Source organism: Balaenoptera ricei, chromosome 20, assembly GCF_028023285.1.
Source record: "Balaenoptera ricei isolate mBalRic1 chromosome 20, mBalRic1.hap2, whole genome shotgun sequence".
Lineage (NCBI taxonomy): Eukaryota > Metazoa > Chordata > Mammalia > Artiodactyla > Balaenopteridae > Balaenoptera > Balaenoptera ricei.
In genome coordinates, this window is record NC_082658.1 from 12,655,407 (window position 1) to 12,676,444 (window position 21,038).

The 21,038-nt window shown below is 50.8% G+C and overlaps 1 protein-coding gene across 8 annotated transcripts in view; it reads right to left on the reverse strand.

Annotated features, from left to right (window-relative positions):
- Positions 1-21,038, reverse strand: part of CCDC57 (coiled-coil domain containing 57) — a 113,539-nt gene that overhangs the window by 41,367 nt on the left and 51,134 nt on the right. For 5 of the 8 annotated variants that reach the window (XM_059907705.1, XM_059907702.1, XM_059907703.1 and 2 more), the window contains 2 exons: positions 19,558-19,758; positions 14,132-14,318 (listed from right to left, as the gene is read on the reverse strand). In XM_059907705.1, coding sequence (XP_059763688.1) covers positions 14,132-14,318; positions 19,558-19,758 — 388 coding nt within the window. Of the gene's footprint in view, positions 1-10,435; positions 10,668-14,131; positions 14,319-19,557; positions 19,759-21,038 lie in introns of those variants that run through there. The other 3 variants (XM_059907706.1, XM_059907707.1, XM_059907708.1) reach the window with 2 other exon arrangements.

Genomic DNA, 21,038 nt, shown 5'->3' on the forward strand with positions numbered 1-21,038 from the left:
CCTGCATGCCACAACTACTGAAGCCTGTGCACCTAGAGCCCGTGCTCTGTATCAAGAGAAGCCACCGCAGTGAGAAGCCTGTGCACTGCAACGAAGAGTAGCCCCCGCTCACTGCAACTAGAGAAAGCCCATGCGCAGCAATGAAGACCCAATGCAGCCAAAAATAAATAAATAAGTTAAACAAAAAGAAACTGTAGGGAAAAAACTGTGTTTCAGTGGAAACTGCATTGCCTACTGTACATCCTGAGGAGCTATCAGGTTCTTGCCTCTCATTGTGCCTGAACTACTTTACAACTCTGGAAGTTGACAGACACGCAAACTACACCTTGTCCCTTGGAGTTTTCATGGGCTCCCCCTCTCCCCTTTAGAGAAACCAGTTCTGCCTCCATTTGCAATTCAATTCCTTTACTCCATATAAATTTGTGTTCTTTTGATTTTTCCTTGGAATTGCTTATAACATGTGACTGGTTTCCTCACTGTTTAATAAATAGAAGAAAATTCTAAACACGGGATCATATTCATATCTGTTTGAGAACCATATTTTACTCCTTTCTGAAAATTACTTTTTAAAACCTGGTTAAAGAAATATTATTAAATGTTATTAAACATCAGAAAGGACACTGAATAATATGAACCATGATAAGCTATTAACTGTCATGAACACTTCTGCTCTAAGTAACACGGCATGAAAATTGATACAACACAATGGTGAGGAGGAGAAGTGGACAGAAATACAAGAGCAGTGCAAGATTTTAACACAAAGATCATGGTTCTTGGCATTTCAAGTTGATGAGTATAAAGAAGTTTAGATAGAATGTTAATAATTATATTTAAGCTGAGGCGTCCCAGCACTGGAGCCTACAGGCTGTTGGGTGGGGCTGGGTCTTGGTGCCAGGGTGGTGGCCTCCAGGAGAGCTCACGCCAGTGGGTGTTCCCTGGTGTCTCCGCCACCAGTGTCCTTGTCCCCACAGTGAGCTGCAGCTACCTCCCACCTCCTCGGAGACCCCCCAAGACCAGCAGGATAGTCTTTGGTATTTTGCTCATTTGTTCATCCATGTGAACATAAAATCCAGTTTGTCCAGCTCCTTGAAAAAAATATGCTGGAATTTTGATCAGTTTGAGAATTGACGTCCTCAAAAAAGTAAACTCTCTGTATTAGTGGACATACTATATCTCTGTTTATCTAGGTCTTCTTTAGCATCTTTAATAAAACTGTAATTTTTTTCCAATAAGAAAAAAATATATTTAACAAGGCTGCCTAATAGAACAGAATCAAAGTAGACTTCAACTCATGCTTAAAAATAACTGAAGGAATTCTTTTTAAAATAAATTTATTTATTTATTTTTGGCTGAGTTGGGTCTTCGTTGCTGCACGCGGGCTTTCTCTAGTTGCGGCGAGTGGGGGCTACTCTTCGTTGCGGTGCGCGGGCTTCTCATTGTGGTGGCTTCTCTTGTTGCGGAGCACGGGCTCTAGGCGCACAGGCTTCAGTAGTTGTGGCTTGCGGGCTTAGTTGCTCTGCGGCATGTGGGATCTTCCTGGACCAGGGCTTGAACCCACGTCCCCTGCATTGGCAGGTGGATTCTTATAACCACTGCGCCACCAGGGAAGCCCACTAAAGGAATTTTGAAACTCTCTCTTGTGAAAATTAACCAAGGGAATCTCACTAAGATGGAGTGGGAGACCAGAAGGGGAGCCCTTATGCATGTCCCACTCACATCAACACAGATCCTAACAGAAGAGACTACCTTGCATCTCCAGACGGAAGTGACACTGCTTTACTGCTGCCTGTGGGAGGAAGATATTCTCCTTGCCTGGCAGCAGCCCAACCAATGAGAGATCATTACAGCTCAGCCAATGAAAAACCACTACACTTTGAACCCCCAGTTTCCTCCAATGGACTGTTTATAACAGCTCCTCACAATGTCCCCTTCTCCTCTATAAGAGTTTCCTCTCTTTTGCTTTACCCGACTTGCACGTGGTTCACCATAGTTGTATGCTCTGAACTGCAATTCTTTGCTGCTCCTTAATAAACTCGTTTTGCTGGTAAAAATAACTGTTTTAGGTTAACATTACATGGAGGTCCCACCGAGATCCAGAGCAGACCCCTGACAACCCCAAGGCTGGTGAGCAAACAGGTGTGGTACCAACAGAGCCCACTGAACTCACTGTTTTTCTAGTCACCCCTGGAGTTTGAGGGTAAGTTTTTCTCCTGGATCTGAGCTCCACTCTTTTTGCATTTGGAAGCTCTCTAGGCTTTATCTGGGATCTGTTCAAAGGCTTCATCCTTTTTTGTTAAGGCCTTCTTTTGTCTGTGAGTACTCATTTGGCACTTCAGCCTGACTTGAAATCAGGCTGTCCCTACTGGAACTGTGCTGGCATTTGGTCCAATTCCTTTTGGAACTGGGCTGTTCCTATTTGGAACTGTGCCATTCAGCCTCTGGCCTGATTCCGCTGGGATCAGGCTGTCCCTACTGGAACTGTGCTGCTATTTGGCCTGCAGGCTGTTTAAGAATTACCGCTTTGCTTTAGAGAAAAAAACAAAAAAATCTCTCGAAAATGGGATCCCAATTATCTAAATGTCTTGAGGGCACCCCACATTCAAGGACCCTGTCTGATTCTATGTTTAAAAACCACAGCCCCTCCTCCTGCACATTTCTACGGGGAAATTTCAGGCTCCCCAAACTTACCTTTCTTAAAACTATATTAGCCATAGCTCTGAAATCATCAAAATTAAACTGGGTGTCTCTTTTGGTTGCTATTTTGAGGCTTCCAAACATTATCAAGAATTTAAAATTGCTTCCCTGCAAATACAATAATCGCATTAACTGAGGCAAACAAACAAAGAAAGACAAAATGGCTCTGAAGTCTCATGCTCAACTCTCCAACTTCTCTGTCCCTGGTGTCATCTTGTTCATCCTTCCACCCCTGCTTCTTTGTCTCAGGCTCTGCCACCCTCTGAACCTATCAGAACCTGCCCTTTAAAGTGAAATATTCTGAGGGTTCAAAGAGACCCCAGATTACTTATGTTCCCTTGAGGAAGGGTGAATTGCCAGACGCAGTTAAAGACTTTCCTAAAGTAACTGAGGGCCCCCATAGGTTTGCTGGAGAATTTAGCATAGTTATTCAAACCTACCAGTCTGGTTTCTCAGATTTATATCAGTTAGTTTACATGCTTTTTGAGGGGCAAGCCAAACACTGGATGAAATTAGCCCGACGGAAACACCCTGGAGGGGATTTAGAAAAACAAACCCCTAGCTTCTGGCAAGAGGTCAGAACGCGCTGAAAACCTCCACCAGCAATTACAGTCGTCTTTCCTAAGCCTGTTGATGGGAACAAAATTCAGGTTTTCACACAAAAATCTGATGAACCTGTTCATGACTATTATAATAGACTTCACATTGTTTTTAAAGAAAATTCTGGTCTTCCTTCAGATGTTGAAACCACTCAGATACCCCTTATCTCCATACTTATGAATGGGCTGAACCAGGATCTTTCTCTTTTTCTCTTTTAAAAGGACAAGGGTGGAATGGGAAATTATGTCCACTCTAGATTTAGTTAACTTGGCAAATTAGCTCACTCGAATCCTAGATGAGTCACCTAAAAGAAAGACCACTAAATTCTTAATCTTCAACTCCCGAAAATGAAGGCCCCTTAACGAAACCCAAAACCTTCTAGTTTCTGCTATTACTGTAAAGAGCCAGGACACTGGAAAGACTGTTACAAGTTTAAGCATTTCGGGCATCTTCAGCCCTCTAACCAGCCTCTCCAATATCCTCTTAAATCCCAATGAGGGGCTCCAAGGAATGACAGAGGCTCTCCCAATCCTCTCCTTGAATCAGCTTGGAGAAACCACTCTCCAGATTGGGAACGAATCTCTCTCTTTCCTTACAGACACCAGACCACACTCTCAGCGCTCAGCCTCACTGCTAGAAAGGAGCCCCTGCCTCAAAATACTAAAATGGTCCAAATAGTGGGGGATCTCTAATGAACCTCAACAGGGTCCTGTTCTGAACCTATTCCCTTTTGCTTAGACCCTTTAAGAGATACACACCCTCTTCTCCTTAGCTCCTCCGTCCTTATTCATTTAATAGGCTGAGACTTCTTGGAAAAGTATCATGCCCGAACTTCTTTCTCCCAAAAGGGAGAAATAGTTCTAAAATTTGACAGCTGCCATCAAAATAGCCAACCAGGTGAATTAAATGACCCTTTGACATCTTTTATTTGCTCTGTCTCCAATGGTTCTGGAATTGATTCTGGAAACACTGATCATTTGTCCCTATTGAATCAGCTACCACCCTCCTTATGGGCAAACTCTCCAATTGGTATTGGCAAAATCCACAGTGTACCTCCCATCAAGATTCAAATAGATCCCTCAAAACCTCTCCCCAAGTAAAAAAGCCCTTCAAGGTATAAAGTCCATAATAGAAGACTTTGAGGCTCATGGCCTCATTATCCCCTACAGTAGTTCCTGTGGTACTCCTATTTCACCTGTGAGAAAACCCAAGTTTCCTCTCTTGTTTTACTGGACTTACATGTGGTTCACCATAGCTGCATGTCCTAAATGGCAATTCTTTGCTGTTCCCAAATAAACCCATTTTGCTGGAAAAATAACTGGCCATTTTTTTGTTTTAGGTGAACACTCCTAATCTAACTTGAGTGAAATAGAAAACCTGAGCCCATAGGGGCATAACATCTGGCAACTAATCACCCTGATAATATTATCCCTCAAAATCCGTGGGACATGGCCAAAGTGATACTCAGATGGGAAGCTCGCACCTTAAAAAATGCAATTACTGGTCTCCCCTGATGGCACAGTAGTTAAGAATCCGCCTGCCAATGCAGGGGACACAGGTTCAAGCCCTGGTCCGAGAAGATCCCACATGCCGCAGAGCAACTAAGCCCGTGAGCCACAACTACTGAGCCTGCGCTCTAGAGCCCACGAGCCACAACTACTGAGCCCGTGTGCCACAACTACTGAAGCCTGTGCGCCTAGAGCCTGTGCTCCTCAACAAGAGAAGCCACCTCAATGAGAAGCCCGCACACCACAACGAAGAGTAGCCCCCGCTCGTTGCAACTAGAGAAAGACCGCACACAGCAATGAAGACCCAATGCAGCTAAAAATAAATAAACAAATAAATAAATTTATATATATAAAAAAATGCAATTACTAAACAAGAAAGAATGAAATAAATGTTTAAGAAATTAGGGAAAGAACAATAAAATAAACTCAAGGAAAGGAATGAATAAAGATGAAATGGAAACTTCTGGTAAAGACACAGGAATCTACCCATTGGCTCCAAGCAGTCACCTTTGAGGAAACCCCCTGGAAGATAGCAGAGAAATTTTAAAACACACACACACACACACACACACATGCACGTAAATAAACACATCTAACATGCTCCAGAAGAGATTAAAAAGAAATAGGAAGAAGTGGTATTTAAAGAAACAATGGGTGAATGGATAAAGAAGATGTGGCACATATATACAGTGGAATATTACTCAGCCATAAAAAGAAACAAAATTGAGTTATCTGTAGTGAGGTGGATGGACCTAGAGACTGTCATACAGAGTGAAGTAAATCAGAAAGAGAAAAAAAAATACCATATGCTAACACATATATATGGAATCTAAAAAAAAAAAATGGTTCTGAAGAACCTAGGGGCAGGACAAGAATAAAGATGCAGACGTAGAGAATGGACTTGAGGACATGGGGAGGGGGAAGGGTAAGCTGGGACGAAGTGAGAGAGTGGCACTAACATATATACACTACCAAATGTAAAATAGATAGCTAGTGGGAAGCAGCCGCATAGCACAGGGAGATCAACTCAGTGCTTTGTGACCACCTAGAGGGGTGGGATAGGGAGGGTGGGAGGGAGACACAAGAGGGAGGAGATATGGGGATGTATGTAAATGTATAGCTGATTCACTTTGTTATACAGCAGAAACTAACACACGATAGTAAAGCAATTATACTCCAATAAAGATGTTAAAAAAAAAAAAAAAAAAAAAGAAACAATGGGGACTTCCCTGGTGGTGCAGTGGTTAAGAATCCACCTGCCAATGCAGGGGACACAGGTTCGAGCCCTGGTCTGGGAAGATGCCACATGCCGCGGAGCAACTAAGCCCGTGTGCCACAACTACTGAGCCTGCGCTCTAGAGCCCACCAGCCACAACTAATGAGACCCCGTGCCACAACTACTGAAGCCCGTGTGCCTAGAGCCCGTGCTCTGCAACAATGAGAAGCCACTGCAATGAGAAGCCCACGCACTGCAACGAAGAGTAGCCCCCACTCGCCACAACTAGAGAAAGCCCACATGCAGCAACGAAGACCCAACACAGCCAAAAATAAATAAATAAATTTATTTTAAAAAAAAGAAACAATGGCTGAGAATTTTAAAGAATGGAAAAAAAAAACCCAAACCCAACCAACCACAAGTCTTAAGATTTAAAAAACATCCTGGTTCCAGAGCAGGTAAAATTAAAGCAAAGCAACTCTCATGTAGACACAGGATGGTAAAACAGGAGCACAAATGGATTAGAGGAAAAAAATCTGAGAGCAGCCAGAGAGGAAAGGGAGGCCACCCACAAGGAAGGGGCTTGTACTAATGCTGGCTTCTCAGAAGATAGCAGGGTATTGTCTTTTTTTTTTTTTTTTAATTTATTTATTTTTGGCTACGTTGGGTCTTCGTTGCTGTGCGCGGGCTTTCTCTAGTTGTGGCAAGCGGGTCTACTCTTGGTTGCAGTGCGCGGGCTTCTTACTGCAGTGTCTTCTCTTGTTGTGGGGCACAGGCTCTAGGCGCGCGGGCTCAGTAGTTGTGGTGCACGGGCTTAGTTGCTCCGCGGCATGTGGGATCTTCCCGGCCCAGGGCTCGAACCCGTGTCCCCTGCATTGGCAGGTGGATTCTTTTATCTTATTTATTTATTTATTTTATTTATTAATTTTTGGCTGCGTTAGGTCTTCGTTGCTACGTGCAGGCTTTCTCTAGTTGCAGCGAGTGGGGCTACTCTTCGTTGTGTTGCGCAGGCTTCTCATTGCGGTGGCTTCTCTTGTTGCTGAGCAAAGGCTCTAGGCACGCAGGCTTCAGTAGTTGTGGCTTGCGGGCTCTACAGTGCAGGCTCAGTAGTGGTGGTGCACGGGCTTAGTTGCTCCGCGGCACGTGGGATCTTCCCAGACCAGGGCTCAAACCCATGTCCCCTGCATTGGCAGGTGGATTCTTAACCACTGTGCCACCAGGGAAGTTGCTATTGTCTTTAAAAAAGTTGTAAGAAAATGCTAATCAGAGGTCTCTTTCCAGCTACGCCATCGCTCTAGAAAGTGGTCAAAATAAAATCATTTTATGAAGACAAAGAGTTTATTGCCCACAGGCTCTTCTTGAAGGAAAGACTAGATCCCTGAACGTCAGTTCCTTTCCCCCACAGGCCCTCAGAAGAGATGCGTGAAATCATGCACTACCCAGGGCTCCCGAGGGTCCTAGAGAAGCAGAGTGTGGCAGGTTGCTGACAGCGAGGGGCAAACATGCCAAGAGTTCATAAAATGTGACTGAAAATCACTGCTTCTAAATTAATATCATTTACAGTAGGATTGGAGATCCTTATGTATTATCATAATTAATTAACTAAATGTAAAGAGGTATTTTACTATTTATGTAAGTGTGCCCAATAAACAGCATTGGGTCAGCCAGCTAACTTAAGAAAAAATAAAGGTAGATCCCTAATTTGTTCTTTTTTTTACTAAATCATTTCTAGATGAATCAAAAATTCAGCAGGAAGAAAGTTGGGGGAAGGGACAAAAGAAATTCAGCAGGAAAACTACATGATAATGAGATACAAATGGCCAAAACACACACACACAGAGAAATGTAAATACAAATTAAAACCATGAACTATTTTTACCTAACTAAATTGGCAAAAACCATTTTCTAATGAATTGTTAGTTTCTGTGAAGCTGTGGTCAAATAGGCACTTTACTGTTGTAAAAATGCCTGAGATGCGCTTTGGTGGGGGGTAGGGGCGGACTGGGGGCACGACCATGCCCTCCTGCGAGGCTGGCTACAGCATGACTGCCGAGCCGCAGGACAGACATGTGATTCTGGCGTGGAGTCTCCTCCCAGCAGGGCCAGCGAGGGAATGAGTGTAGAGCGAGGCGGGGGCCACGTGGAGTTCCAACGTGAGGGTGCGTGTGACAGTGCGAACACACACCCCAACAGACAGACAGGCGCCAAAATGCAGATGAGTTCTAGTCAGTAATTTGTGCTTTCCAGTATAAGTTAACAATTTCTCAGCATTCATTTATATTTTTATAGTGAGCAAACAGCCTTTTCATAATCAGAATAAAAGAAGATCTTTTAAGAAGTGCTGGCTATGGGACTTCCCTGGTGGCGCAGTGGTTAAGAATCTGCCTGCCAATGCAGGGGACACGGGTTCGAGCCCTGGTCTGGGAAGATCCCACATGCCACAGAGCAACTAAACCCGTGCGCCACAACTACTGGGCCTGCGCTCTAGAGCCGGCGAGCCACAACTACTGAGCCCACGTGCCACAACTACTGAAGCCTGCGCGCCTAGAGCCCGTGCTCCACAAGAGGAGCCACCGCAATGAGACGCCCACTCACGGCAATGAAGAGTAGCCCCCGCTCGCCGCAACTAGAGAAAGCCCGCGTGCAGCAACAAAGACCCAACGCAGCCAAAAAAAAAAAAAAAAAAATTAATACTAAATAAATTAATTTTAAAAAAAAGAAATGCTGGCTATCAAAGGCTACATACTGTATGATTCCAACTCTATGACATTCTGGAAAAGGCTAAACTATGGAGACAGTGAAAAGATGAGCGGTTGTCAGAAGTTAGGAGGGAGGGAGGATGACCAGGTGGAGCACAGAGGGTCCAAACCCACAGAACGTACACCACCAAGGTGAACCCTGATGTAAACTACGGACTCTGGCTGACGCTGTGTCAAAGCAGTTTCACTGATTACGACAAAGGTACCATCTAGAGTGGATGTGGATGACGAGGGAGGAGTGCGTGTGCGGGGTCAGGGAGTGTGTGGGAAAGCTGTGTCTTCTGCTCAGTTTTGCTGTGAACCTAAAACTACCCCCCCAAAATAAAGTCTTTCAAAACTGTTAGATGTTAAGATCCTTAGAACCAACACTTTAAGGAATCCTAGCTGTATACTATAGATTAGGAAAACATCATGTGCAGTTCCAATTTCTGGCAAAAGCTGAATTGGCAGCAGGAGGAAGAACAAAGTAGGAGAGAGGTGGGCCAAGTTGAAGTCCACAAAGTTTGGCTGCATGACCTGCCCTTTTCTGGCCCTCCACTGTGCAGGCCTGCTCAGGCTGTGCTGGCTTCCATCACGGTCTTGGCCTCACCCACAGCAGATGGTGTGATGGCCTCTCAGAAGTGAGTGGTGAGCACTCAGAGCTGCGCTGACAGGAGTGCAAATGGGGACGGGGCACCTGGGGACAGGTGACTCCCCAGCACTGCCACCCACCCGCTCGTCTGGAGAAGAGGCGGGGGAGTGAAGGGCTCAGTCAAGGGCCACCTGGGCAGCTCTGGGCCACACGCCCAACCACGGGCGTCTGCCTGTCTGTAAATGCGGATCCGAAGGCCCGCACCTGAGAGGGAGGGACGTGGCTGGCACAGGAGCCTGACCCCAGGCCGCGGAGGATGCAGGATGAAGCCAGGGCCATTGAAGGGGCTGCTCTGCTAGCTCCCTGCGGGGATGAGGTCCCTTCCCAGAGGCAGACAGGCGAGGACAAGCCTTGGGGCAGGGGCAGGTGTACCCACCCTGGGGTCGACCCTGCCTGGTGGCGCTGAAACCAGAGGGAGCCAGAGTGGGTGTGGCTCTGCCTTGGCTGTACCGTCTCACATTTTCAATATTGTCAAGTGATGATAAGATACTTCTGTCACAGCTGGTCATTCTGCACCACTTAATGATCGCAGCCACATGACTGATGCCCCGGATAAATCATCTTTGTAAAAAAATGCAGACAGACCAGTCTTGCTCACAGCCTTTGCTATCTCCCTATGTGGAGAGTAGAAACCTACCATCGCACGGTGTTGGGGGAGGGTGGCCTTCCCAAAAGGGAACCAACGGAGTGTGCTGGCCATTCTTACAAACGACCAGGGACACAGACATTCACAGAGCAAACCCCAAACCCTTCACCCCTCTCTTCTCACTCCACTGTCCTCCGCAAAGTGCTGGACGTGCTTCCTTGCAGCCCGCCCTGTATGTGCATGCGTGCACACACACACTCTGTATGTTCACCTGGGGCTCCAAGCACACTGTTCGGCGGGCGGCTCCTCTCACAGGCTGACGCATCTGGGCTGGCACACACAGCGTGTGGTCAGTAGGCCGAGCTGGTCCTTTCAGTGTCCAGGCCCGCGAGGAAAGGACACAAAGTGAGAATACGCGTTAGGACGTTAGGACCTTTGAAGTAATTTGGAAGGAGCACATTTTTATTGTACTTGACAAAAGAATCATCCACAGCAGACTGGAGCTGAATGGGGAAAGCGGGCTGTCTGTCCCTCTTGTTTGAGAAGCGCTGTGCGGAGATGGCGCCTGGTGGGGAGGCGGGTGCCCTTCGTTCTCTTGAGGGCTGAGCACCATCCAAGTTCCAACTCCGATGTCCCACGGAGGAACACCTGGACCTTCCCGATTACTTTCTTACTGTAATAAAAACGCTGTCAAAAATATCCTTGTATGTACATCTTTTTCAGATCTGTGAGAAAATCTGTTAAAAGGATCTCTAGGGGAAGAGTAGCTTATTCAAAGGGTATGAACATTAAAAAATTTGAGAGATGCAGCCAAACTGCCCTCCAAAAAGGCTTCACCAGTGAAGGTTCCCGCGGAGGCAGGGTGTCCCCCACACTCTCTTGGACAATGAGGGTGGGACTTTTTAGTCTGGGCATGAACTTGATGCTGACTTGCCCTCCTCAGACTCCTGCAGAGGCGCGTGGCGTCCACACCCTTGTCAGTTCTGTGGATTTTCTCCTGGACGTGCCATCCAGCATTTTGCCTGTGATCTGCAGATGCCCACTTTGGGTACTGATTCTTTTTACCTGTCAGGTATGTTGCAAACATTTCCCCAGTCTGTTGTCTTTTATCTTTGCTTACGATGTCTTTTCCTTAGAGATATACTAAGATGTAATGAGGGACTTCCCTGGTGGCACAGTGGTTAAGAATCCGCCTGCCAATGCAGGGGACACAGGTTTGAGCCCTGGCCCAGGAACATCCCACATGCCGCGGAGCAACTAAGCCTATGTGCCACAACTACTGAGCCTGCGCTCTAGAGCCCGTGAGCCACAACTACTGAGCCCGCGTGCCACAACTACTGAAGCCCGCACGCCTAGAGTCTGTGCTCCGCAACAAGAGAAGCCACCGCAATGAGAAGCCCGCGCACCGCAACAAAGAGCAGCCCCCGCTAGCTGCAACTAGAGAAAGCCCGTGCACAGCAATGAAGACCCAACACAGCCAAAAATATAAAAAATAAATTTAAAAAAAGATGTAATGACATCAAATCTGTTGATTTTTGACTTTTCCACGTCTACGTGGTTTTAAACTTTTTAAGGGGAGCCTTCCTCATGCTTGGGATTGTTGCAAAGATGCACTGAGTCAATGTGTGCACAGCCAATGGGCAAAGGGCAGTTGGAGCTGAATGCCACATCTCTGCACATACGGAAGTCTTAGAAAATGAAGGAGATACAAGCACAGATGCAGAAGAAAGTAGAGAGTTATGGGCCACTATGTGCCACTCTACGGTAGTACTTTAAAGGCTAGGAACTCTGGATAGATTTCCAGCAAGATGTAAATGTCCGAAAGTGATCCAAGAAGAGGCAGAAAATCCATACAGACAAATCTCCAGAGAAGAAAATGAAAGGTAGTTAAAAGTCTACCACTAATGAAAACACCAGGCATGGAAAGTTCTACTGCTGAGGTCGCTCCAACTTTCAGAGAAGGCTGCAAACTTGGTCACTAGGGATTTGCGGCTTTCTCTGATACTGGGAGGCACAGGGAGCAGGCCTGGGGAGAGGAGTTCAGTCAGAATTGGGCCTGGCGATGGAGGGTCTGCACCGATCAGGGGCTCCTCTACCAGATGGATGGGTGATGGATGAGTGATGGATGGGTGGGTGGGTGGGTGGATGGATGGGTGGGTAGATGGGTAGATAGATGGGTGAATGGGTGGGTGGATGATGGATGGATAGGTAGGTTTATGACTCAAATATCTGGCCATGAGGCCAGCTGATTATAGGACGCCACAATGAGGGGGAAAGACAAGTTCACTGGAATAAAAGGTCAGAGGGAGAGGGAGGCATGGTTGTGATCAAAAAGGTCTGGGGCCTCAAGGGCTGGGAGAGGGAACCCCGGCAGTGGCAGGGCTTGGCACGGAGGCCAAGGTTAAGGAGCAGGAAGGTTCAGATGTGGGAGGGAATGGGGTAGAATTAAGAAATGGAGCCATAAGTGCTGAAGGCCATAAAATGACAGGGGTGCGCGGAGGGGAGCACGAGTAGATGGCATGGCCTTTAAAAGAAATGGGGTTTTTAGTGAACTTGGCAGAAGATGGTCTAGAAGTGCCCCTGAGGAACAAGTAAAGCCAATCTTTCCCCCTCGACCTGTGAAACAGGAGGACCGAACAGAAGGAGGGCTTCATCAAGCGGGTCCTGAGAGATGGAGCCAGTTCCCTGCGAAAGATGCCCACTCCTGCTGTTTGTACACTGATGGTATCTAGAAATACACTGAGCGCTGCTCACCCTTCTTCTTTCGGGGGTGGGTTCTTAGAAGGAAAAAGCCTCTGAGGTAAGTCTCTCCCAAGTCCCCTGTGTGCAAAGGCGGATGTTTACAGCAGTCTCAAAATATGACAGGGGTTAATTTTACAGTAAGGTTTGGTTTACCTCTGCATCTCAGGTGCCTGGCACACAGCAGCCACTCAGCAAGATGTCTGTTGAAAACACAAGTGACCTGTCTGCTCCTCCTTAGATTTTCTGGGGTCTCTCGCACCCTCTCCCCTTAGCTCTGCTGTTTCCTAGGTTCTCCCAAGTCCCACTTCCAATCACTCGGTAATTTCAGGAGGCTAAATATCAATGTATTAAAAGCTACTATCATCGTACACACAGCTCAGTGCTAGGAAGAGACCGGGGATGGATGTTCCGTCCAACCTCCTTCCCCTTCAGTGGGAAGTGCTTTCTGGGCACTGCAGTGGTTGGGGGTGAGGAGGACTCTTGAGGGAAGCCAAGACTCTAGTTAGCCAAGAGGAAGCATTCTGCAGACACCCCATGGCTCCGAGCTCCTTAGAGGCACACTGGGGTGCTCTGCTTCCAACAGGAAACACAAGCCCGGGGCCTTGCTCCTCAAGGACGTAAGCCATCATGGAGAGAGGGGATGGCTTCGTTTCAAGTCGACAACAGGGTAGAATCCCAAAGCTCCCAGACTCTGGGATCATCACAGTGACTCAAAGCTCTTGCTGGAAAAGGACAGACAAGCAGAAGCCACAGAAGGTGAGGGGTAAGCTGTGAGAAAGCGGCCTGTGCCTCGGCTGCAGGAAAATCAAGGGGCTTAAGGCAGAGGCAGCGCGAGCGCCACTCAGCCAGGCTGGGTGAGCCGGGGGGGTGCTCGTGAGAACCGGGTGGTGCCAAGGCGCCAGGAGAGGCCCAATGTGTGGTGGCTCTGGTGGGTTCCATGGGCCCCTTTCTCAGGAACCAGCACCCAAGACCCCCACGGGCAGCCTGGGTGTCTGCGGCCCACAGCCCCGGCCTCGGCTGCACCGCACACACTGTCGCCTTTATCCCGAGGAAGCCGAGGCCCGAGCCGGCCTGGGAACCCGGCAGCCTTTGCCGTCACCACAAAGCCGCATAGAAACACCAGCTGCTTTGCTAACCTGTGGTATTTTTCTCACAGATGCTGCCAGAGGAGTGGGTTCACGGAACTCCCACTGCAGAGATGAAGCCGAGCTCTGTGCCTGACTCCTGACCTGGCCGCTCCACAGGGTGGCTCTGTTCTCCCTTCTGAACCCCAGCCCCGCCAGCCTGGCCGGCCCTCCTCCCTCTTCCGGTCCTCCCACCGCGGCCCTTCTGTTGCCAGCATCCCCAACCACACGGCGCAGGCAATGCTGGGGCGGGGCGGGGGGGGACACCCACCAGTGAGGTGGCCCAGCTCCGCACGCAGCCGGTTCCCCAGCTCCAGGAGCTGCTCCTTCTCCAGGCGCAGCCGCAGGATTTTCCTGGCTGCCTCCTTGAGCTTCCTCTGGAGTCGGGGCACAGACAGGGCCTGAGGGGGCTGTGCCTCCTGGTCCTCGGTCCTTGCGGGTCCTCCATGTGCCGGGCCCTGTGAACAAACCCACACAGCAGAGGCCATCAGATGAGTCCTGGAGGGGAAGGGGAAGTGGGAGTGAGGGTGCAGATGGTGGGAGCCACTGCCTGAACAACTGTCCCAGAACCCACATCGCTGGGTGACGTCCCTCCAACGTGATGCATCCATGCCCGCCTTCTCTCTCAGGGGGGCGGGGTTGGGCTGGGGGTGGGCTCTGAATGAAGGCCCTCAAGGCTCCCAGGCCAAGGCCTGTCTGCGCTTGGTTACTCTGTGCCCTGCCCCAATGCCTTTGTGTCTTTCCAGTGACGACAATGAGGAGCCAGCTGGCACCCAGGCCTGGGCTCCCTCCAAAGGTGCCCCCGGGACCCATGAGGGCTCCACGTGTGATCGGACCCCCTTCGAGGGCCCCATGGTCACAGGCTGGGTGCCTGCTGCCCGCCTGGTGTGGAAGGGGGCTGGCAGAGACCCAAAAGGTGGCCTGGGATGGGAACCCAGCCTCCATTACTCTCTTCCCCTTGCCCTGGACGTCTGCACTGCTGGGCCCCTCTGCCCTGGGCCCTTCTCCAACACCTCCCCTGCCCTCATTCACTCAGTCCCTTGCCTTCCCTGCCTCCTCTCTGGCTCCATCCGTCCATACTCCTGTCTCAGTCATTTCTCTACCTGCCATTCAGACTCCCCTCCACCACCTGCAGACCAGCCCAGGTTTCCCAGCGTCCTGACCCTGATGAAGGTGCCAGAGAGAAAGCAAAGGAGGCCAAGGGAGGGAGCAGTGGCCACCTGGGGCCTCCGCTTCTGGGCCTGGAGGCTGCCTTGGGCCAACACCTGAGGTCTGAACCCCGTTGCTCGGGCAGCACCATGCGGCCCTACATCCTACCACCGCCCCCGCTATCCCAGTCTGGACTCATGGTCCAACCGTGTGGCTCCTACACAGATGTGTGGTCCCGCCCAGAGGGGTATTTGGAAAGGGGTGGGTGTGGGGAAAGGAGAAAGGGAAAAAGGAGAATGTGTGTGGCTGCCTCTGTGCCAGGCAGGGGCCCAGGAGGAGCCAGTGGTGTCCAAGGCCCCAAAGGAAGCAAGTGGCCTACTTAGGCCTGGCTGCTCCTGACACCTATGAAAAACTGCATTGTGCTGTCCCAGCCACCTGAGCTGGCGCCAGAACGAGGAATCTGCTCTACATCCCTGGAAAAGACCAGCACGCCCCGTCCTGGCCCTATTTCTTGGTGTGCCTTTCCAGGGCTGGCAAGCACCTGTGCCCTCCTGTGGCCTGGGAGCTACAGTGATTGCACACCGGTGCCTCCAGCACATGCCTGACGTATTGGCATGAAGCGGGGTGTGGAGGTGAGACGGCAAAGGGACCATCAGAGAAAGGCCTCCGCCCCGCAGCCCCGGCTAGGGGTCTCTCGAGTGTACAGGACCAGGGCCGGTGGGGGGCTGTGTCTTGGAAACCTGTAGCGTGGATTCACACACAGGGCTGCACAGGCCCCAGGCGGCTGACCTGACCCGTTGGGAAAGGTACACAACCTCCAGGGATGTTGCCCTGGGATTGGGGGACTGGCTGGGCCACTCTTTCTCCAGGCTTTGTCCTCTACGAGGACATGCTGTGGGATTCTCTTGTGTTATTTTAAGTAAGGAAAGAACAATTCTGAAAACAGAGACTGCGCAAAACTCAGAACACTTATTTAAAAATCTCTTCAAAAGCAGGACCCCACCCTGCAAAGATGGCCCCTGGCCTGAGCTGAGGAATGATGCTGCCTGAGGCGTGGCTGGGCTTGGGGATGGGGAGTCCTGATCTTGAGTGGCCCATGTTCTTGTCACACAGTGACTGCACGCGATGAGCGGGTGCTGCAGCTGGCCCCCACCTCTCTTAAGCTCAGTTCCTGGTAAGATGAAGCTTATTTTGATGACTCTAAAGTCTCACCCCACAATGACACAATGCTAATAATGACCTGAGATGCCCAGGAGCTTCTGCACTGCTGCGTTCAGGGCCCAAGGTCCCACCCCGTGATGGCCCCATCCACCTGCCTCGCCTGCTCTGGTGCAGGTCCCAGCATCCTGGCCAGAAGGGAAACATCCACGCAGCAGAGGGAAAGCTTGAGGCATCCTAATGACGACTCTGTTCCCAAGGGAAGGGAGTGCCTGGGCTCCTTGAAGAAGCCCTGCAGGGAGGCTGAGGCCCAGGGAGAGGCAGCGAGGGCTCCCTCGGGCAGGTTCCCAAGCTTCCAGGCAGAGTCAGAGGGATCGCCAGCCAACACTGCCCCCCAGCGGTCTGAGGTGCCCGGTGGGGAGGCCTGGGGAAACCCAGCATCCATCTGTTTGGGGCCTGGGCAGGGCAGCCTGCAGGAGGGAGGGGCCTGGGTGAGCCGAGAACCGTGGAAGTGTGACAATGCAGCCACCTGCCCCACAGGGTCTCCCGTGACTGCGGGGAGCTCCAGGGTCTGCAGGTCCCTTCTGGGCTGGGGTGCTGGCTTTTGTGTGGCAGGGTCCCATCCCCACAGAGCAGCTGCAGGGATGGCCCGAGGCCCACGCCCCTGTCTCACTGCTGGTGGTTCCTCCCCTCTCCACACACATCTCTCTCTGAACCATCTGAGGGTGAGTTGGAGACATCGCACCCCTTTATGCCCCAATACTTCAGTTTGTACTTTCTGAAAACAAGGACATTCTCTTAATAACCAGTTATTAGAACCAGAAATTTCACAGGGACGTGGCATTATGACCTAACGCACAGTCCACAGGCACCTCCGTCAGCTGCCCAGAGGACGTCCTTTATGGACTGTTTCTCCTGCCCGGGGTCCAGGATCCCGCATGGCTTCTGCATCCTGGGTCCCCTAAGTCCCCAGCAGAATGTTCTCAACAGGACAGGCTGTGGGTTTAGTGCCCCTTGGTCTGGGTCTGTCTAAGGTCTTGTGCTTGGAGTCAGGAGCAAGGCTGTGTCCCTCTCCTGTCCGGAGGCTCGTGATGTCCGTCTGTCCCAGCGTTGGCAATGGGAGGTGATCCCTCAGAAGTGGTGTCCACAGGCTGCAGCACCAGAAAGTTACTGTTTTCCCTTTCCAATAAGAAGAACTTCTGGGGAGATTCCACATAAACAGCTTGTCCAGAATTTCAGCATCCGATGACAACCTCCCGGCTGTGTCATTCCCTTCATGTCCTTGGTTGATGTTCTAAGTAAGGAAGAGTTTTCCTCTCTCCTTCCTTTCCTTGTCAGTTTATTTGCATCAGAGTGAATGCGACTCCGTTTTAGTAGGTAGATGATAACCATGACTTCATGATTGACTGGCTTGGATCTGGTCAGTGGGATCCATTTATGCTGGCTCCTGCACCCCTGTCATGTCTCCGTGGTGGAATTGGCCACTTACCCTGGTTCCTCTCAGTAGAGCAGGAAGCTCGGGAATGCGATCTAGGCACTGGGTGCACTCACCCACCCTGGGGAGCCACTGCCCCTTGGCTCCTGGTGGGCGGAGCCGGGATATGTGCACACCTCTCTCTTTAAAGTAACCCACGAGTTTACTGTGGTGGCTCCAACCCCAACCTGAGCCCCAGAGGCATCCTAGCCCTCCTGACCACCTTCTTCCCCAGCCTCAGAAGCCTGGTGCCCACATCCTCTTCTCTGGGCACCCAACACATAGCTGGGCAATTACGAGCAGAGGCTGGGTGGGCCTGGCCTGGGCAAAGGGTTTCCTGTGCCTCCAATTTCTCACCCTGGGAGTGACCTCACCAAGGTCACAGGATGCCTAGACCTGGAAGGAGGTGGGACCCTGATAGCCATGCAGAAACTAAGGCCCAGAGAGCTCACTCAACACCCACCTTGGGAGAGCGGTCTTGGGCCTCAAGTTGCTTCAGCTCCCAGGCTGTCTGCCAAGGGATTAAACACCTCGATTTTAATTTCCACTCATTTGCATGGTTTCTTCCCCCTTCACTCTAAACAAGGGGATCAGAGTTATGCGAGGGCTGCTAACAGGAGAGCTGCAAGGGTCCCTGGGCTGCAGCGAGCCCCTGGCAGCACCTGGAACAGCCGTGGCCGTGCGGGAGAGCAGACACATCACCAATGGCATTTGCTGCCCAGCTGGGCCCGGAGCCTCTGGACTTAACTCCTAGATTACAGGACTGTGGGGAGGTCTGGGGCTCTTGGGGACAGCATCCACCTACCGATGGCACAGAGGGTTCAGTATCCCACTTCTAGTGCCCCCTCGGGGCTCAGGCTCCCTCGGCTTCCCCCTCACCAGCCCATCTCCCTCTGCAGGCACTCCTCATATGTTCGCCCCTGCCAAGGCACAGCTGCCCCCCCCCCATCATGTTCCTTAAGCCAGATAGTGTCCTGGGTTGCATCTTCTCCATTCCAGGTCCTTCACAGTCCCCGAGAGTAGGTCCTGGAGCCTGGTCCCTCTTGTGTCCTTAAGTATCACTCTCAAAACTTGGCCCATGGGATGAGAACCACTGGGGGGCATATGATCAATGCTACTTCTGCCTGACGCCCTCCAGACATCATTTTACTGTCCTTAAAACCTTCTGCTTATGAATAGGTCACCATGTGCAACCACAGGAAACACAGGTAATCGCAGGTCGCCACAGGTAATGCAGGTAATCACAGGTGACTGCAGGTCACCATCTGTGACTGCAAATAACCGTAGGTAGCTGACAGGTCTCGGGAGGCGTGTCACACGACACCCTGTGAAGAAAGCCCGTTCTTTGCAGCATCTCCATCCCGGTGTTCAGGAAGCAGGAAGGTGGCCTGTCTGGCAGACATGTGGGGACAACGTGCTGCTGCAGAGCTCTTGCCCTGGCCTGGGACCTTGGCTTAAACCCAGCCACGGAAGTGGAGGGGAACTGGGTGCCAAGGGCCTGACCAGGATCAGGACGCCAGGTGGCCTGGTGGCCCGTGCTCTGGACAGCATCTCAAACACTCTGAGAAGCTCATGAGAACAACAGGATCCATCCCTGAGGGTCCTCTGGAAGGAAAATCCACCATGTTGCATCCATTTCAGGGCTTCCCAGGCCCTTGAAGCACACAGGCAAGGACTCCTGTGTTAGAGGACACAGAACGGTCCTCTTCACATGTGCAGCCTCCCTACATGCTTTTAAAGGGATCTCAGCGACCTGGAGGACGAGGGGCTTGGCAGCCCTTGACAGCGTCTGCGGAGAACAGCCCCGACAGAGCCAGCCTAGTCAAGGAAGAAGAGGGCGGGCGGGCCCCTCACTGGCCAAGACTGCACCCCAGACCAGTCCCGCACAGGACGCAGGGCACCCACAGGGCACCCACCTCTCCCCCGACAGCCTCGGTGTCTGAGGCATGCGGTTGCTGCCTGCCTGAAGCATCCCTGCCTTCCTTCCGGGCTGACCTGAGATGCTTCTCAATCTCAGCCACCTGCTTCCGCAGCTGCAAAACCTCCAGGTGCACCTGGTCCAGCTCGTGGGGAAGCTCTCGCTGGATGGTGTCCATGTCCAGGGGTTCCCGCAGCACCTGGGAGGCCGTTTTAGAGACAATGTTAGGAAGGTGGCCAGCTCTGGGAAGGGGTCTGGAACAGATCTGCAGGGAGGACACGGAAGCAAGAGAAGGGCAGCAGTAGATGGTAGAACGTCCAGAAAGATCAGCAGGACACGTGCTGGTCAGCCTCCCCTCTCTGGCCGAATTCTATCACCCACAAACCTGCAGCCCCACCGCCAAGCTGCAGCTCTTCCGGTCCCACCTAACCAGGCTCCCAGGCGGCTCCACTTGTCGCCCCCAGAGTGGGGACGCGGGCACCTGCAGCAGAGCCTACACTGGACCCAAGGTTGGTTGGGGAGAGTCCCTGCACGGAGGTGTCTGGACAGTGGGCCTTAAAACCCTCTTCCTGGGCCCTAGTCCCAGGTGGAGACAAAGGGCACGTGACCGTGGGCAGGGGTGGGGAGGCCCAAGCCTATCAAAAGGCAGAGGTGGATGAAGGAGTAGGAAGGGGCAGGAAGGGAAGTCCTGGCTGCACGAACAACCTGGGGCAGCTGTGGGGCCGCTAGGAGGTGCCCGAGTAGAGTCCTGGCCAGAGCTCCAGGGCCGCCCCGTCCTTCAGCTACCTCTCTCGACAACGTCTGCTCTCCCAGCATAAGGAGGGGAAAAGGACAGGCAGAAAGAAAGACACACCTCTCTACACCCTCAACTTGCCAATTTTATTCTCAGGAAGATAAAATATCTTCCTATTCCAGGGACTCCTACAAAGAATTCGTAATGAATATTTTATTCTATTTATTCACATACACTAAAAAAGGTGACCATTCGATAAACATATACTGTTAACTAAAAAACAAACAAAAAACACTTCAAGGTAGACTTTTTTCCTCAGGATAATCAAACCATCTATCATTACCAAGACAGGATTAAAAGCTCTTATTAAAAAAAAAAAAAAAAAGCTCTTATTTACATGTTTATTTCCTGTTTCTAGCATGTGGGGGGATGTAAAATCCCGATGGTGGGGCAGAACTGGGAAAGGGCAAGCATCTGAAGACCCCTTCCTCTCATATGTGACATAGGTCTGTAATCCCAGAAACAGAAAAGTGGTCCAGTTCATCTCCACTGCAACAGCAAAAATGAACTTTCAGCCAAGACAAGGCATCTGATTTCTGGGCATTGCCTGCTCCCCACAAAAGACAGAAATTGCCAAGCAATGTCTGTCACCAGCCAGGTGTTCTGTTCCATGGAAGATGCAGAGTCTGCAGGATGGTGTAACCTATGTACTTATGGACTTGAAAGGGCACATGAAAACGGCCTCA